General features: G+C 40.0%; 1 protein-coding gene and 1 pseudogene across 12 annotated transcripts in view; one reads left to right on the plus strand and one right to left on the minus strand.

Moving 5' to 3' along the window:
* Window positions 1-19569, minus strand: part of Abi2 (abl-interactor 2) — a gene marked incomplete at its 5' end in the record, with an annotated part of 110842 nt that overhangs the window by 17852 nt on the left and 73421 nt on the right. For all 12 annotated transcript variants that reach the window (XM_013520694.1, XM_005397028.2, XM_005397029.2 and 9 more), the window contains 1 exon segment: window positions 14702-14860. In XM_013520694.1, coding sequence (XP_013376148.1) covers window positions 14702-14860 — 159 coding nt within the window.
* LOC102023877 lies at window positions 1330-4810 on the plus strand (annotated as a pseudogene).

Genomic DNA, 19569 nt, shown 5'->3' on the forward strand with positions numbered 1-19569 from the left:
AGGAAAGAATTTCTGCAGATTACCATGAAATAGTTTGGTTTTCTGAATTTTATCTTGAAGGTTACAAGTCTGTCAGTATAAAAGCAAAAGCATTACATCCTAACATTGAAACTTACGCCTTTTATTACTTCAATAACCGGTAAATTGTTCCTTCATTTAATTAAATGGATATTAACTGACTTCCCACCAAGTGGCAAGCACTTTGTTACACGAGTACCAAAACCCTTCGGAGTCACATGCTATTATTACAACTTTTCATGATCCCAGATCACTGGTGCATTTCCTTCCTAATCCTACCTTCAGGAAAATGCTGCCTTTATTCCAATCATTCTGCTTTTCTCCCCATAATGCTTCCCTTTATCTCAACCACCTGCCACAGCGCCTAACATAAGGACAAATGTTTAGCCTACATATATGCACAAATAAGCCAAATATGACCAACTTTAGAAGACTAACTCCACAGTCACAGTGTCTTTCAGAATGGGTATAAATTATGATATGTGTCTTATCATAAAGACAGGATGTTTTGGGCCAGGGATATAGCTCAGTAGCACAGGGCCTGTCTGGCAAGTGTGAGGTCCTGAGTTCGATTCCCTGTACCAAACAAACAAACAAAAAACAGGATATTTGTATTAGCTTCAAATTACAATTAAGACTAACAAAATTTAAAAGATTAATGTGTCACCCTCAAAAGAGATCACATCCCACTCAGGAATAGAGAATAATCATCTTAACTCAACAACATGTGTAGCAATTCCTGGAGATGGTGGTGGCGGTGAAGGGGGCCACATAGCAATGTTCTCTGAAAAGGTACTTGAAAAGGAGCTTGTCAGCCAGACAGGAGTGAAGATAAACTGAAGGAACCAAGTGAGAACAAAGGCTCAGAGGCACAGAAGAGCATGACCAATTCACAGGACCAGAAATCTTTGCATATGCTTAGCATAGCACACTCGTAAAAAAAGTAAAATGTCCCAGAAGAACAAGCAGTTGGGTATGGAACAAGGAAGGACCCTCTCTATATGTCAGGGGAAAGCCGGCTTAATGCAGAGAGACTGGATTTTAAAGTCATTTAGCTTCCAATCCCTGGTCCAACATTTCCTTGTGTTTGAATAGCACATCAATTAAATTGTATGGGCCTAACCCATAAATTGTGATATGAAAAATAAACAATATAACCTACTTCACGAAATGCTAACAGTGGATATAGAAAGCCTAACCCAGGACCTGGCACACAATAAGACTGTTTCTAGAAACTGAAAAAAATGGGAAAGAACTTGGTAACAGTACGGGAAACTAGTTGGTAAATAATGATTCAGATGTTTAGCCTTCATGACTAATGGAAAAGAAGCCACGAACTATGGTGGGTCAGGACTGGGAAAGGAACAAGCTGGTGAGGAGGTGGGTCAGGGAGTGGCAAAGGTGTGGATGAGAGGTGTGCAGGTAATTTAGCAGCAACAGGGGAAAGCCCCGGAGGTATTAGGTAGTGCTGGCAGTTAGCAGCCAGAAGCAAACAGCTGATGTGGGAGAAGATGTGGGAGAACATGTACCAAGCACAGAGGAGAGGTAAGCAGGTATTCCTGGGTTCTTGCTTATTTCTCCTCCTTCTGCTTCTCCTTCATTTACTTTACAGTGTGGAGAGTCAAACCTAGGGCCTCATATAGGCCAGGGAAGTGCTCAACCAGCAACCTACACTCCCAGCTCAACGAGAGAATCTTGAAGAATATCTACATATAACCCCTGGAATTGGTTCCTTTCTTTGAAGAATTCCTTTAGCTAGGCTCAACCCTAAAGCCATACTTCTTAGCAGTACAACCTTGACTTGTGCGTCTGTCTCCCACTCACAAGGCTTGGAACAACTGCTCATACCTTCACAAAACTGCACTTCTCATACTTCAAGTAAGCAGTGAACAGAAAAGGCAGCCAAGATAGAAATGGCAGAAGCAGAGGTCAGAAGCGCAGCCACATCAAGACAAAATGCCCCGCTTCCATCAGCACTCACTCCGACCTGCCTTGTGACACAGAAATAGGACATTTCCCTCTTCACTGTTTCTCTACCACGTAAAAACATGATCTTTGGTGCTTGAACCAAAAAAGAATGTTTAGATGTTTAATTTACAGCAGTCTTTTTGTAAGCAGGCTGTTCATATTTTTTAAGAACATACTATATTTTTTTTCTAAAAGTGAAACCATAGTGATTTTGTCCACCAAAAGCAGCTAGGGGAAAACCAATCCCAAATATTCCTTAAACACAATTATTTCGGAACAAATTAAGATGTTGTTTCAAAGCTACTCCTAGGGCAGGTCAAAACTTCAGTTCCGATTCCAACAGGGCTGACTAGAGGATGCAGGGCTGAAGAGGCGCTCAAAACCGCAGGTACCCTGCAGTGAAGACAAGCCTTACAGCCTGGATTACAGCAGGAGTTGGAATGAGGGCACAGGCAGGTCGACTCTAGTACCTCAATCCTGGAGGAGGAAACAGCACCTCTCCAGCTCTACCTGCAGCCTGTTTCCAATGAGAACACTGGGAATAGCTGTAGGGTAGGAAGGAGCCCTGCAGAGGCGGAGCTCCTGGACGTGACCACGCACCAGCCCCTTTGACACAGTCCACTAACCCAAACACCAGGAACAGTGAGGCCGGCAAGACCCTCAAAAGCTCTCACCGAGGGAAGAGGAGCCCCACACTCCCACCCTGGACAGAAAGAGTATAAACCGCAATTGGAAACCTCGGCTTTCCACCTGCGAGTGCTGCCATTTCCTGCAGACCCCACCAGCACTCCCCGAGGACAAGGAGATGCCACATACACCCTAGGCAGGGGAGGATAAATGGCAGCGAACAGGCACTCTGGACCCCACAGCACCACTCATGTCCCAAGGCATCTGCACTTCTGCTGAAGAGCAACTAGCTGATCCTCCTGCACACCCCACGGCTGAGTGTGAGCACACGTGCAGATCACCAGCGAGGCCCCGGCAGAGCCCAAGTGCACCAAGTCCCTTGCTTGCTAGTGAACCTGCTGCCCACTCCACCATCACCCCAGGGAGGGGCAGTTCCCAAGCCAGAAACAGGGACAGCGTCAGATGCTGCCTGTAAGCGGACAGAATGAAGTCCGAGGCTGGGTGGAAAACAGCCAAGGTGATCGTGGTGAGGCTGCCATAATCACACCACAGTCAGTGCAACTCTCCAGCTAACGGATGTGTGATGGGCTGGAACTCATGTCTTGCTTCTGTCTGCACGGTTCCGATTCGGACTGACTGCCCCAGTGGGCATCTTGGACACCAGTGGTACAATAATACAAACAAGGGACCTGATTTCATAGACCAGGTATCGTCATATTACAGTTCATAAGGAAACCATTAAAGTCTTGTAAAAACTACAATACAATTAATTCGTGGTACAGCCACTGCGTATTATATGCATCAGCAATGGGTCACCTGTAAGATTCCCATGTTAAAAATTAGAGAATTAATTATCGATAAGCTATTAACCTGTGAAGAAATGCCATGGATACAAATTACTTAAAGAAAACATTTACTTTATAACAGGTTAGTTAGGGTTAGCAAGAAATGCAGGCTAGCAATGTAGAAAGTGTTATCAAAAATTATCTGAAAAAATGGATGCTACCACAGCCACAAAAAAAGCCAAAAATGGACACAAGCTCGGGTTGGGTAGAGAGTAGGGGGCAGTAGTCAGGGGTGGTGGGAGGAGGCGGCGAATCACATACAAATGGCGCCCAAGCCTGCTTCGGGTCCTGCCCGAAGCCCAAGTTCCAAGAGGATGAACAAGTACTGTGCTGTTATGGGCCTCTTCTTTATGAAGCAAAGTGTGTAAAGGCTGCCATAAAGGACAAACAAGTGCAACACTTTATATTATTGAGTGGGTTCCAGAAAGCAGAGTACTCAAGTATGTGGACACCAATCTGCAGAAACAGCAAGAATTTCAAAAGGCCAATCAGGAGCAGTACGCAGAGGGGAAGATGAGAGGGGCTACTCCAGGAAACAAGACAGCTGGTCTGCAACAGAAAAATGTGGAAGTGAAAACTAAAAAGAACAAACAAAAAACCCCTGGTAACGGAGATGGTGGCAGCACCAGTGAGACACCTCTGCCTCCTCGGAAGAAGAGGGCTCGGGTTGATCCTACTGTTGAAAATGAAGAAACATTTATGAACAGAGCTGAAGTTAAAGATCCCCGAACAGCTAAAACCATGGCTTATTGATGACTGGGACCTAATTACCGGGCAGAAACAGCCCTTTTATCTTCCTGCCAAGAAGAATGTGGACTCCACTCTAGAGGACTATGCAAATCATAAGAAATCGCAAGGAAACACAATAATAATGAGTATGCTGTGAATGAGGTGGTAGCAAGGATAAAAGAACACTTCAATGTGATGCAGGGCACTCAGCTCCTCTACAAATTTGAGAGACAACAGTATGCTGAGATCCTTGCTGTCACCCTGACACACCCATGTCCCAGGTGTATGGAGCACCACACCTACTGAGATTATCTGTACGAACTGGAGCAATGTTGGCCTATACACCTCTGGATGAGAAGAGCCTTGCTTTATTACTGAATTATCTTCATGATTGCCTCAAGTATCTGGCGAAGAACTCGGCAACTTTGTTTAGTGCCAGTGATTATGAAGCGGCCCCTCCTGAGTACCATCGGAAAACAGTCTGAGGCACTCACATCTTCATTTGGATCTCTGTCCACATATTTTTGTTCCTAGTCCTTCTCTTATACAAATGATGTACTTTTAAGATGTTAGTGTATAATAGAGTTGATGTTTGTTTTGTATGATTTTAAACAAGAAATAAAAGGGGATTTCAGCTCCTTTTTTCTTTTCTTTCGTTTCAAAATTGCTACCAATGTATTCAATGATGGACAACATGGTGCAGTGTTTCATTGCCTAGCTGGCAAAGCTGTTTTTGAATGCTGATGGTTCTATTCCCTTGACACTACGCCCTTTTATAATACGTGTTAATGCTATATGACAAAATGCTCTGATTCCTAGTGCTAAAGGTCCAATTCAGTGTATGTAACTGAACACACTCATCCATTTGTGCTCTTTTTTTTCCAATGGTGCTTAAAGAGCCCATCCTTTGCAAGTCATCCATGTTGTTCCTTAGGCATTTTATTTTTGCTCAAATGGTTGAAGAATAGTGAATTGTTTCATGGTTTTTGCACTTGTGTCTAATGCACGTTTTAACATGATAGACACAAAGTCAATTTTTTAGGAATTGTTTTTCAGATCTTCAATAAATTTTTTCTTTAAATTTCAACAAAGCCAAAAACATGATGTTTTGTGCACTCCACAAATCAGTTGCCTTTATATATTAAATGTTTTAAAGAAATTAACAAGTATAAATTTAATGAAATAAATATATTGATTATTGTAATAATTTTTAATTGTTATGAATAGTATTAATATTTATGCTTGAACAGTATTAAAATTCAAGCAACTAATTAGACCATTTTAGACTTTATTAATTTTATTAGTAAAAAGACCAATAGAAGTGATTAGACTCATTATTAAAACCAGTGGTACAAGCTGCCTAATGGGACAGCCATATTTAGGCTGTACAACTAGGAGTATCATGCCTTACTCTGGTCCCAAAAGGACTCAAAAAAGAAAAAGGTAACTATAGGCCAATCTCCTTAATGAATACAGATGTAAAAACATTCAACAAGATACTAGGATACAGAATGTAACACATCATCAAAAAGATCATACACCATGATGAAGTAGGTTGCATCCTTGAGCTGCCAGGATCATTCAACATATGCAAATCAATAAATGTAATACACCATATAAACAGAAAGAAGGACAAAAAACATATGATCATATCAATAGATATGAAAAGGCTTTCAACAAAATCCAATATCCTTCAAAATAAAAACCCTTTAAAAAAAGGTATAGAAGAACCATACGTGAGTATGATAAAAGCTATTTATGATAAACCAACAGTCAACATCAAATTAAATGGGAAAAAGTGATAATATTTCTTCTAAAATTAGGAGCAAGACAAGGCTGTCCATAATCACCACTTCTATTCAATACAGTATTTGAAACATTAGCCACAGCAATCAAGCAAGAAAAAGAAAGAAAAGGGCTATGTACAGAAAAGAACTCAAATTATGACATGATACTCTACATAGAAGATCCACAGAATTCCACCGAAAAAACCTCTTAGAATAACCAATTTCAGCAATGTAGTAGGATCCAAAATTAACACACAAGAATCAACGAACTCAATGAGACAGAAATTATGAAAATAGTACCATTTTAAGAGTATCAAGAAAAATTAAATACCTAGAAATTAACCTAACCAAAGAAATCAAAGCCCCCTATAATGAAAACTACAGTACTCTGAAAAAGGAGATTAAAGGAGAGATCAGAAAATGGAAAGCTGGGGCTGGGGATTTAGCTCAGCGGCAAAAGCGCCTGCCTGGCAAGCGCAACGTCATGAGTTCGGTTCCCGGTACCGGAGAAAAAAACAAAAAAAAAAAAAAGAAAATGGAAAGCTGCCCCTTGCTCCTGGATAGGCAAGACCAGTTTTGTCCAAATGGCCACACTCCCAAAAATGATATATAGATTGAATGCAATTTCAATCAAAATACCAACAGCATTCCTCACAGAGCTAGAGAAAACAATCCTAAAATCATATGGAAACAGAAGAGACCCGGAATAGTAAAAGCAACTTGGGCAACAAGAACAAAGCAGGAAGCATCACAATATCAGACCTCCAAGGTATACTATAAAGCAACAGTGATTTAAAAATAAAAACTAGCACAGTACTGGTACAAAAACAGACAGGTGACTCAACAGAAGATGCAGAAACATCCCCAGACACAGGGCCAAAAACTTCAGTTAGAAGAAAGATGGCCTATTCAACAAATGGTACTAGGAGAATTGGCTATCTATGTGCACAAGATTGGAGCTGGACCCATATCTCCCCCCATGTACTAAACAAAATTCAAAAGGAATCAAAGATCTAAACATTAAAACAGAAACACTGAACCTATTTGGGGGATAAAACAGGTAAAACACTTGAAGTCACAGGTGTAGGGAAGGTCTTTCTGAACAGAACTCCTATTGTACAAGAAGTAATAGCAACAATCAACAACTAGGATCATGTCAAATTAGAAAGCTTCTCTATAGCGAAGGAAAGAATTAGTACAGTGAAGAGACAACTTACAAAATAAGAAAAAAATCCACCACCTACCCCTCAGATAGAGGATTAATATCTAGAATATGTAAAGAACTCAAAAACAGATCTTCCAGGGCTGGGGATTTAGCTCAGCGGCACAGTGCCTTGCCTGACAAGTGCAAGGTCATGAGTTCAATCCCCAGTACCAGAAAACAAACAAACAAACAACAACAACAAAAAAAAAAAACAGATCTTCCAAAGACCCAGTCAACAAATGGGCGAGTGAAATGAACAAATACTTCTCAGAAGAAGTACAAATGGCCAACAAATACATGAAAAAATAGTTAACATTTCTGGCTATGAGAGAAATGCAATGCTAATATTTCCTCATCAATAAGTCAAATAATAGCAAATCCTGGCCAGCTGTGTGTGTCTACAAGGGGCGTGCTACATTGTTGGTGGGAATGTAAACTGGCATGACCACAAGGGAAGTCAGTGAGAGAGTCCTCAAAGAACTCAAACTAGAAACCCCATTTGACCCTACTAGGCCTCTTCTAAGTTTCTTCCCACAACAGTAAAGATATCTGAGATGCATGCACACACATGATTCTAGCAGCACAATTCAGGATCACTAAATCCTGCACTAGAAGCTGCCCATGAGCTCACCAACAGTTGAACAGATGAAGAAAATATGCTACCTGCACATACTGCAACACTACTTGGCTATAAAGAAGTATGAAGGAGACATTGGTGGGAAAATAGATGCCCCTGGAAAATATACTGTTGAATGAAATAAATCAGAAACACAAGCTTAAATACTATATGGTCGCTCATCTAAGTAAGGTAAAGTACAAGCAATGAGCAAAGTAAGATGGACAGAAGAAACTAGTAGATCTTCTGCACATGGGAAGGGGCCCAGGAGTCCTAGGGCGAAGGGGAAGTACGACTTAAGATGTTACCGTGCACAGATTGCACATATCCACAACAAATGCAAACATTTATGTCCCAAATATGAGCTAAGAATGAAAGTGGGGAGATTTAGAGTCAGTAGGGAGGGAAGGGGGAGTGGATTAAATAGAACGCTGGGTTACGGACGTGGACCCACTCCTCAGATGAATGTAAACTTCCTGTGCTGCAGACTAGCAAAACAGAATTAAATGCAGTTCCAGCTGGAGTTTACAAAAGTGATCCCGAATTCTTTTTTGCCCACGACAAACCTTCAATACAGTGGTCCAAATTAATTCAGATACAACAGCAATTCCTTTTTGGACCACATGACTGAACAGAATGCCTGTAAACCTAAAAACAACAGCCTATGTTAGACTAGTATTACCTTCCTTCCTTGGAATTTAGCTGAAAAATGAACTATCCTGGAGTTAGGATAAATGAACCTTAAAGAGGTTTTTTGCTTCTTGCTTTTTTGTTGTTGTTGTTGCTGTTTTGGCTTTATGAGACGGGATCTCACTGTGTAATTTAGGCTGGCCTTGGACCACAGTGAGCGTCCTGCCTCAGGGTGCTAGGATTACAAGTGTGCACCCAACACTCGCAACACCCAACCTTTTAAAGGGAATTTTGATGCGAAGAATTTTCTCCACATTTTCTTCTCCCAGGCATCTTGTGAACTGGCAAGAGGAGGAGGCAGTGTGGCCCGGTGACAAAATGTGTATTTAGCATGAGCAAGGCCCTGGATTCGGTTGCCAGCACCAAAACAGAACAAAAAAACTAACTATAAATTTGTTTTCATTATTTGGCCAATATGACAAGAACTTTTCCCCATAACCACCAAAAGGTCTGCAAAGTTAGATTTAGATATACTATTTTCACAATATACAATAATGAAGTTACCATGAAAAGACAGGCTCATGCAGTGACTGAAGTTCCTAGATCTTAAATTGAAAAGCAGTTGAACTACAGCCACCCCAACTTCCCAAGCATAATCTTGCTTGTCATTTATACAGTCCTCTGAAAGCACAGTTTCAATATCCCATTCCAAAAATTCTGAAAATTAAATTACGCTTTTACACCTTATTTTTACAGCTTTGTAAATACCGTAAGAATTAGATGAAATAAGCACTATAATACTACTTCTAAAACCACTAAAGAATCACCTTCAGAGCTCAAATATTAAATTTGTGGGGAAAAAATTTTTGTGATAGCCCACTGAAGTTTAGGTTCTTTTGTTTTACATCCCAGGGTGGGAAATAAGAATGAGATATTTTCTAAAAATATACAGCACCTTACAACAAAGGGTATTTTAAAATGAATTTAAGTAATCAATAAGAGGATCTTTTCTGGCGGTGGTAAGATTGTTATTACCAAATAACTATCAGTCCTGTAGTTTCAGAAGGTTTTAAAGAACTGGATAGTTTTGTCATTCTTTTTCAAGTTAGAAAAAGATCATCACAGGGATGTTACAACAAGAAAAGCTAGAAAATTATATAGTTTAAAGTATGTCTAGAGTCTATCTGGTTTACTTGATCACTGACACTAACACTTTTGGTTGGTGTCTTGCTTTTTTTCCACTTCCCTGAAGTAAATATTCCCTAACAGACTCTAAAGACTGACTGCACTAGGATTCAAAGGTATTCCTTTTCCTACTCCTCCTTAATTACACTTCTAAAATCTTATCACACCTTTGTTATCCTGGAGGCTTCCCATGAGGCTGTAACCTAACTCACTTAGGAACTATAATGTGGCTTTTATTTTGCAACCTCACCATCACAGCAATTATTCTTTTACTCTTTCTTTGGATACCATCCAAGGGTTAGCCCTGACATTTTCTCTGTAAACAGCATAAAACTACAGTCACATTTCTTGGAACCAACATTCTACTTTATGAATTGGCTTTTCAGAAGTCTCTGTTGTAAGAAATTGATCAATAAAATGTAGGCTGCTTTTTACTGAACACCTTTATACTTAATGCCACATCACTGACGTCTTATCAAACTAGGTTTGTGTGTATATTTGTAAATATATATGCACAAATCAATACACACACACACACACACACACACACATATTCTTTACCACCAAAGAGCTTTACATTTATAGAAAAGACTGTTTAACTTGTGATTAGCCGTATGTGTTTCTACAATGCTCCTCACTGCTGGCCAGATCAATTACTATTCTTACACCTTTGACTATTAGATTAAGAAACTGAAAATCAGAGGGGTGCCAGGTGTGGTGATGCACACTTGTAATCCCAGCACTCGGAAGGCTGAGGTAAGAGGACTGCCTCAAGTTCAAATCATTCCATAAAGTAGAATATATTTCTACTTTGGAAAATGCCTGAACTATATAGAGAGACCATCTCAAAAAAAAAAGAAGACGAAAAAGAAGAAGAAGAAAAAAGAAAATCAGAGGGGTTTCGGTTATGCCCTGATCAAAGTTTTCATCTCAGTAATTTATTTTTGAAATAATTTCATGAGAAAGCAATCACCGTGCTCCTAGGACTCAGCACTGGAAAGTGGGGGTTCCTGTTTTAATTCCTGTTATAACTCCTTCTTTCAAACGTAAACCTAAGTATACATTAGTAAAAGTGCGCCAAAATCATACCTCACAGACCCCCGACTTTCAAGCTCACTTCTTTACACGCATGTGTCTATGGTCAGGCTCCAGCTGCAAAATACAGGCTCACCAAATGCACATCTGGCACTGTTTTGTTAAGTAAGAGTTTCTTTTCTTTTTAAGGTCTGGAAAAGGAGAATACACTTATTTCTAAGAAAAAGAGAGCTTGGAAAACAACAAATACTTTGGAAAGTTTGATAGTATAAAACCTTCAGTCACGAAGTTTATGAAATCTGAACATCTCCGACTAATTCTAGAGAACAAGGAAGGGAAAGGGGGAACAGCTGGTCTGCCTTTGCGGTGTTCTTCCTCAGCTTCCCCCGTGCAGATTTAATGAGGTGAAGTCCAAGAGAGCGAGAGAAGTTGGGTGTGGTTACCTGGGGTTCTCCAGAGACAAAACCGGTGGGACAGGGGATTTAGATGCCAATACAGGTAATTGAGGGGCGATGGGTACAGCAATTGGCTCAACTGGTCATGAACCCCAAGAATCCCATGACAGACCATCTGCAAGGTGACCCTGTAATGAACAGGCAGGAGCGGGAGGCTAATATGCTCTAGAGAAAGAAAATACCATGGGATTTTACTTGTATGTGGGATTTTAAAATGTCAACCCCATAGAAACAGAGTAGACTGGTGACTGCCAGGGGCTAGGAGGGATGGGAAATGGAAATGTTGGCCAAAGCACACAGACTAAATTATAACACAGGTGAGTTCCAGAGGATTCAGGGAACAGTGTGAGAACTATAGTTAAGAAAGCTGCATCATATACTTGGAATCTGGAAACAGAGTAGGTCTTAAGAATATCTTCTTACCCCACATTCACAAGAGGTAACTTTGTGAGGTAATAAAGATGTTAAGTACCATGATTGTGGTAATTTAAATAAAGAGTTTCAACTACTTATAAAAGCACAGAATGAACTCATTTTAAATATAGAAAAACAAGGACTATTGTAGGACCCAGTAAGAGTAATATGAGACTTATATAATATTCTAAAGGAAGTAAAGTAAAGCCACATCTACCAGTCTTATTAGAACACTGGCTCACACTTGGTGAGGTGGCGCACGCCTGTAATCCCAGCACTCAGGAAGCTGAGGCAGGAGGATCTTAGCAAGTGCAGGGTCAGCCTGGGCCACAAAGTGAGCTCAAGGCCAGCCTCAACTGCATAGTTAGACCCTGTCTCAAAAAGACAAACAAACTAAAACAAACAAACAAAAAACTCACAAAAAGAGCTTTTCAAAGAAAGAGAACATGGTTGGGGCCAAAGGAGTGGCTCAGTGATAAAATACCTGCCTACCCTGCAGAAGGCTCTGGGCTCAATCCCCAGAACTACAGAAAAGCACACCATGTGCACATATACACATATGTGCGCACGCACACACACACACAAAATGGCTTAGTAAAAAGTACTGATTAACCAACTACAATTGCATTTACCTTCTTTAAAGACTTATCAAATCCCTAAAGGCAAAATTTAATAGAATACAGAAAATTAAAACACAACTAAACTGCTTCACACTTGGCTGAAGGCCTCAAAATCTAAATTCACCTTAATTCCATGAGTGTGAAAAGTACTTCTGTTAAAATCATTCCATAAAGTAGAATATATTTCTACTTTGGAAAATGCCTTAACATACGTGGATCAGATACAAAGAAAAGTACTGAAATATGCATTTAAAGTCCATTAAACAGCCTTAAAATAAATTCTCCCTACAGGGTTCTCTCTGGACTGTCTTGGTGGGCACATGTACACAGCAAGAACTAATCCCTGATGCTCTTACTGCGTATCATGACAGTACAGCTATCTCAAGCTGTGACAGTAAAGCAGCTCTCAGTGCCATTATAGGTCCAACCCACTTAAGACTGGTGCCATTCTTTCAAACTCTACCTAAGAATAAGGAAGGTACACAGGGCCATAAACAGTAATGGTGTAGACTCCAAGTTTGCCAAGGGAGTCCATCTTCAGCACAATTATGAAACAGGCTAGCTTGAATAAGGTATAATTTAAGACTAAAAAATTCCACTCAAAAGTTGGGCCTGTAGTCCCAGGCTACTCAAGGGCTGAGACAGGAGGATCATTTAAGCCTATGAGTTAGAGACTCCATTTCAAAAACAAACTAAAAAGTGAATCTATGTACAAAACAGCACTTGAAAACGTACGGGTTTGGAAAATATGGTTTAAAAGCAGAATGTCTGACAAAGGGCAGGCAGTTTAGTCAAAATTTAGGCTGCAAATGAGTTTTTTAAAAAGGCCTAGCCTAGAACATTAAGTGTAGTGAGAGATGAGTAAGGGGCACATTTCAAATAAGGTCACTGATACCAATTATGGTTTGTATTCAATGGACTACAAATACAGCACTTAGTTTGTAAGACGGATCCAAATCAGTGGCAAAGTCTGGATAAGGGAACACAGGATTCATTTAATATCCAACCATTATTGAACAAAATTCTCGGAATATAGCTACTATCCATAAAAAGACTGACAAGATCTCAGGCTCCTAATGTACTTAGCATTCCCCGACCAAAAAAGAGAAGACCTGGGAGGGTAACAGGAAAAGTTTTAAAAACTGAAAGTAGGTGAGACAAAACAGAAAGAACATGAAACTATAGAGTCAAAAAACCTAAGATGAAATACCATCTTGAGTTGGTTTCATATGCAAAATACTGTAGCATTTTGGCTCACAAATGCTTCTGGTTGAGAACAGTTCAGTTTACAAACAGATGCATTTGGCAAAATTTTGTTTTTGTTTGTGAACTCTGCATTGGGTGACGAACACAACCACGGCCACCTTCCCCTGAATCGTAGGATGAATTAAATTCATGAACCAAGATACCACTGTACTGCTCAGGGGAAGAAGATCACCAATCTTGTTTTGTATATGAATTACAAAAATAAAACTAAATAATAAAAAAGCATTCTTTAAATTATAAATGTTTATGTAAGGGCCAGGCATGGTGGTGCACACCTGTAACCCCAGCACTCAGGAGGCTGAAACAGGAAGATCAGTGAAAGTCTGAGGCCAGCCTGGGTTACAAAGTGAGTTCAAGGACAACCTGAACTGCATAGTGAGACCCTGTCTTAAAAAGACAAAAAATAAATAAATAAATGTTTTTGTAGAAGGAAGATCAAAGGTTTATACTACTTTCATACGTAGTAACCATGGTAGGTAAATTTCAGCCCCATAAAAATCAAAGATGGAATGGGCTGAACTCTAATCAGAGGTGTCCACACACCGGCTTAATGGGCTGCTGACAAAACTCTAAGAAGTAAAGTAAGTTGATGGACCATATCTAATATTTGCTCTTGCTCTTTCTAAGGAATAAGCAAAATAATGAACATGTATAGCATTTAATACATGTTAGATTAGTTTTTCTGTATGAATGATGCAGTTATAATTGTTATATTTGGGTCAATTTCTCCAAGGCCCAGTTTTTCCACGAGAGATTTGGTTTAAGAACCAAATACAATAGTATAACTGATACGGTAGTGTAACTGACTAGCACAAAAGAGCTTCATGTACACCCAATTTTCATTTTCTGTAAACCACAAAACAGGATGTATCATTAAATAAAAAAGAAGTATTATTCACCACAGTTCTCCATGGGTTTTTTATTGGGGGAGGGGTCTAGGGTTCAAACCCAGGGCTTCGCACATTCTGAACTAACGTTCTGCCACACAGCCACCCCTCTAGCCCAATACTATTGTTAAAAGTAAGTAACCAATAGCACATTCAAAAGGATTCCACTAAAAAAAAAAAGGATTCTACTATTCTCAGAAATATTAACTTCTACAACTTTACAGGGAAATAATGCAATGATTTTAAGAGAGGTGAAAGATACAGTATTAAATGCAACCAAGTGTTCACTCTGTCACTCATTCAAAAATAGTACTACTCACCACCTACCATGTGCCAATTATTTGTAAGTAAAGGTTTTTTTAACTGAAGATTATGTAAACAGATACATTACATAAAATGCAAAAGAAAAGCTCACCTGGATTCTGGCTATAAAAAGGTCCACCATTCATCTGGTTCTGAAGGCTGGCTTGTGAGGTTACAGAGGGAGGGCGTCGGTAGGGCAGGGAGCCCCCGATGGTCGGGGGCATGTGGCGAGAGGCAGGCCTGTTCATACTGTAGAACTGAACAGGATGGCCTGGAGAGATGGACAAGACAAGATCTCAGAAGAGGAAATGTATGTGTACTGCCCAAATCATACTAAAATTATTAAAAATAGCAATGTTTAGCCCAATATATTACTATCTGAAAATCAACACAAGAGGAAAGGTATCGCTCAGCTGGCACTGCATCCAAGGGCAAAAACAGGAAGATAAAAATAAAAGGGGGTAGAGGAAAGGGGAAGAAAAGAATTAAGATGTGTCACATACATGTACCAATCCCTACAATGAATGTCACCATTGTGCACTGCAAACATGGACAGATAAAAATTAAAGCTTAACAAAAAAGCAAGAAACAAACGAAACAGGATTGAGTTTGGGCTGCGGATTTAGCTCAGCGGCAAAGCGCCTGCCCAACAAGCGTGAGGTCATCAGTTTGATTCACGGTACTGGAAAAAACAAAAAAAGGACTGAGTTTGGAAAAGTTACATCTAAACAGATAACTAGCTAACATTAGGGTTTTACCAATCATTTATGGGGTTTCCAAAATCATGACAATTAATTCAAATCCTTGGCGGGTGCTATGGTTTGACTGGGCCCCAAAGCTCTTCTGCCGGAAACCCAGGACAACAGCAGGAAGCTGGGACCTTGAAGCAGTGACAAGGACGTGCTCACAGGAAAGGAGTAGGTTCCTGAGGAGAGGGTGAGCTCGCCTGCCTGCCACCCTCTCTCGTCTCTTCTGGCTCACTCCTGCCCTGTGATGCCTTCCACACACAACACAGGAGGGAGGGCCTCACCAGATAAAGAGATACTCTGCCTTTGCCACTGGACTTCTCATCCGCCTACAGAAATAGCTTGCTTTTGTTTTGTTTTGCTTTGCTTTGCTTTGTTTTGTTTTGTTTTTGCTGTCCTGAGGATTGAACATAGGGTTGCCCAGGCTGGACTTGAACTTGTAATCCTGCTGCTTCAGCCTCCCACAATGCTGAGATTAGAGACATGCATCTGTAAAGTCAGATTACACACAAGCCCAGCGAGAAGCAGGTTTCTACTGTTTATAAATTACCTCATCTATGGTGTTCTTTGATAGCAGCATAAAATGAACTAAGACAATCCCTTTCCTCTAAAAAAAAAGCAGCCACTCAACACTGGAAACTAAACACAGTAAGAATGACACTGAGAAAGGAAAGAGAAAAATATCTGGTACACAATCTTACTCCAAAATAATAATAATGATAGAAATAATACAATTAAGGTAGCAAAGAAATTTGTTTAAAGGAAAACTATTTCAGCAAAAAGTCTGATGACATAATTCCACATCAGATGTATCTTTATCCAATCAAAAATACCCATCTCAAAAGTTACTTATTGTCTTAAAATTAGTTTATGAAATCTACAACTAGGAAAAGTGAGTGGACACATGTGTTACTTGTAACATCACGTCTGAACCTGTGTGTACCCATCAATTTCACCTTATTTTGCTCTTCAGAGTTCAACAGCTAATGCCAACTGCAAACTCTTCCCTGATCCATACAATCTCCAATACAATCCAGCTCCTAACTTTTTTTTCAATACTAGGCATTGAATCCCCCACTCCACCCCACTCAGGGCCTTGCACAAACTAGATAAGCATGATAGCATTGAGCATCTCACCAGCCCCTTTTTCCTAAATGTTATTTTGAGACAGAGTCTCACTAAATTGCCCAGCCTGTCCTTGAGATCCTCCTGCCTCAGTCTCCTTACCAGCTTTACAGGATTACAGGATTGTACCTCCTTACCGGATTACAGGCATGTACCACCACATCCTGCCAGTTTCCAAACTGTACCTTGGCTTTACCTTTACTTGGCCCCATTTACGCCCCAACCAGCTGAGGACCTGTTATAGAAAGAGCACCAGAACACTCCGGAGAGAACACTCAGCAAGCAGGAGACAGACAACGGAGAAATGAGAGAGCAGAGGAAGCAGAGGGGAAGAAAGGTGGAGGGGCAAGAACGAAGAGAAGAATGGAAAGGCAGGGAAGGGAGCAGAGGGAGGAAATCCTTCTGACAATCTGTCCTCTTACCTATGCTTAGAGAACGGTCTACATCACCAAACTGCACTGCAGGAACCCCAGAAATGTATAAAAGCTGGATCCGCAAGGAGTCATATAAAGAATACTGCAAAAACACAGCGCTCAAAATTTACTATCCTACTTACTCATTTCATGTATGTACTAAAACCTGCAACTCAACTCTGCTGCATAAAAGCTGGAGTACTGAAGCTTACACCTAATCCACTATCAACTGAGCAGTCTCAGCAACCACGAGGAACAGATGGGCAGGTGGACAAACCACATTTAGCCATCTGAACCACTGGACAGAGACACAATGGTGGCACTTAATAATTAAATCCAAAACGAACTAGGATCTTCAAGTTAAATACATTTGGTGATTAATACTATTAAGAATTTAATACAATTAGATCCAGTCTAAATTCTCATTTAAGTCAGAAATCTGCAATGATTCAAAGACAATGCATGAAAGAAATACTATCTGTAATATTAATATGGAATTTACCTTGCTTAGGGCTTTAAAAAAACCTGTCTCATTATCATAGACCTAATTACACAACCTGAAATTTAAAACTTGTAGAAGAGGGCCAGGGACATAGCTCAGTGGCACAGTGCCTGCCTGGCAAGCATGAGGTCCTGGTTCAATTCCTAGCACCAAAAAAAGAGGAAAAAAAAACTTGTAGAACAGAGCCGGGCAAAGAAAACACAAATAAAAATGTATGACCACAGGTAAAGAGTTCTCACAAATTCACAACCCACAGAAGCAAAAAAAAAACAAAGACAAACCGGATTTAATGAAAATTAAGAGCTTCTGCTATTGGGAAGACACCATTAAGAATATGAACTAACCCACAAAATGGAAGAAAATATTTGCAATTCACATCATTGATAAAGAATTCAAAATATAAAAGAACTCAGTGATAAGGGGAAAAAACTTATGAAAATGATGGGGAACGCTCTGAGAGGCTGAGGCCCAAGAACAGCAAGCTTGAGCCCAGCCTGGCCAACTTAGCAGGAGCCTATCTTAAAACTAAGAGAATAAAAAGGGCTGGGGTTATAACCAGTACAATGCCCACCTCAAAAAAAAAAAAAAAAAGATGAGGGGTTGGTGCCACACGACAAACATCACATATCTATCAGAATAGCTGACGTTACAAACAGAAATCAACGGACCAAGTGTTGATAAGGGTGCAGCTAAAAATCTCACACATTGCTGGCGGAGGCACAAAATTTTAAAGCCACTTTGGGAAACCATTTGGCAGTTTCTGTAAAAGTTCCAACATTTTCTTATACTATAAGCTAGCAATCCTAGCACCTAGGTACTTAAATGAAATAAAACCTGTGTTCACATAGAAACCCGTATGTGAATTTATTTGGCACTCAAAACTAAGGACAATCCAAATGGCCTTCAACTGGCAAAGAGACAGATTCTGACACATCATACAAAAGCACACTGTGCAGAAATAAAAAGAAAATACATAAACATGCAACAACATGGCTGTATCTCCAACACCAGACCAAAACAGCAGACCCAAAAAGTTCGTAGCACGCGCTTGCATTTATATGACACTTGGAAATGCAAAACTTGAGGGACTTCAAAAAACCAGTCAAAGGGTTACCAGAGGCTTGGCGAAGGACTGGCTAAAAGGGGGCACAACAGACATTTCCGGGATAATAAGACCATGCTATATCTTGACTATGGTGGTGGCTGCATGATTATATATGCATTTGTCAAAACACTCAAATACACACACATTAAAAAGGTGAATTTTATTTTTTATCAAACAGTACTTGGTGATTCAAAGACAACTTTAAACCAGGTATAGTGGTACACACCTGTAATCCCAAAACTCTGGGAAGCTGAAACAGGAAGACCACAAATTCAATCCCAACTTGGGTAACTCTATGAGACCCTATCTCAAATTTAAAATGGGGTGGCACATGCCTGCAATCCCAGCACTTGGGAAGCTGAAGCAGGAGGATTGCCATAAATTCAAGGCCAGTCGGAGCTACATAGTATGTTCAAGGCCAGCCTGCACTACACAGGAAGACCCTGTCTCAAAAAACAAAAAAAAGTTAAAAAAAAAAAAAAAAAAAAGGAAAGAAAAATGGTTGGGAATGTGGCTAAGTGTGAAGGCCCTGGGTTCAGTCTCCAGCACCACAAAAAAAGAGGCAACTATATAAAAGAGATTATATTGATATAAAGTATTAAGACATGTATCTTGTATTTTACTTTTTTAAAAAACTGTGCTTTCTCACAAAACATTATCTACAGAGCTCAAAAGACCAAAAGGCTGATAAAAATCTTGCCAATACAGACCAGGCTCGGGAGGTTTCTGCTGGGAAGAAGGACTACCTTGGTTATTGGACTCCAGACAATGTGTGTTATGGCTTGGTAGAAAGTTTGTCTGCATTTTGCTTATGTCCAGAGATTTTGCCTGAGAATGAGATTAAGGGCGGCAGATTAATTAATGTGACAAAAAAAATTTCAAGGCAGTCAAATGTTGAGGCTGTGGCATGGCTATTGTCAGGGGCTTTTAGCCAGATTTATGTTGTGAATCAAGAGCAAACAGCCCAAGAGGATGATTTAAAATGTTGTGAGTGGACAAAAAGAAAGCTCCAGTAAAGCTGTGGACTATAAAGATAGAACAGAGGAGATACGATTGCTGAGGAAAAACAAGAAAAAAAAAAAAAAAATC

This window comes from Chinchilla lanigera, unplaced genomic scaffold, assembly GCF_000276665.1.
Source record: "Chinchilla lanigera isolate Chin_1 unplaced genomic scaffold, ChiLan1.0 scaffold00056, whole genome shotgun sequence".
In the NCBI taxonomy this organism is placed as follows: Eukaryota; Metazoa; Chordata; class Mammalia; order Rodentia; family Chinchillidae; genus Chinchilla; species Chinchilla lanigera.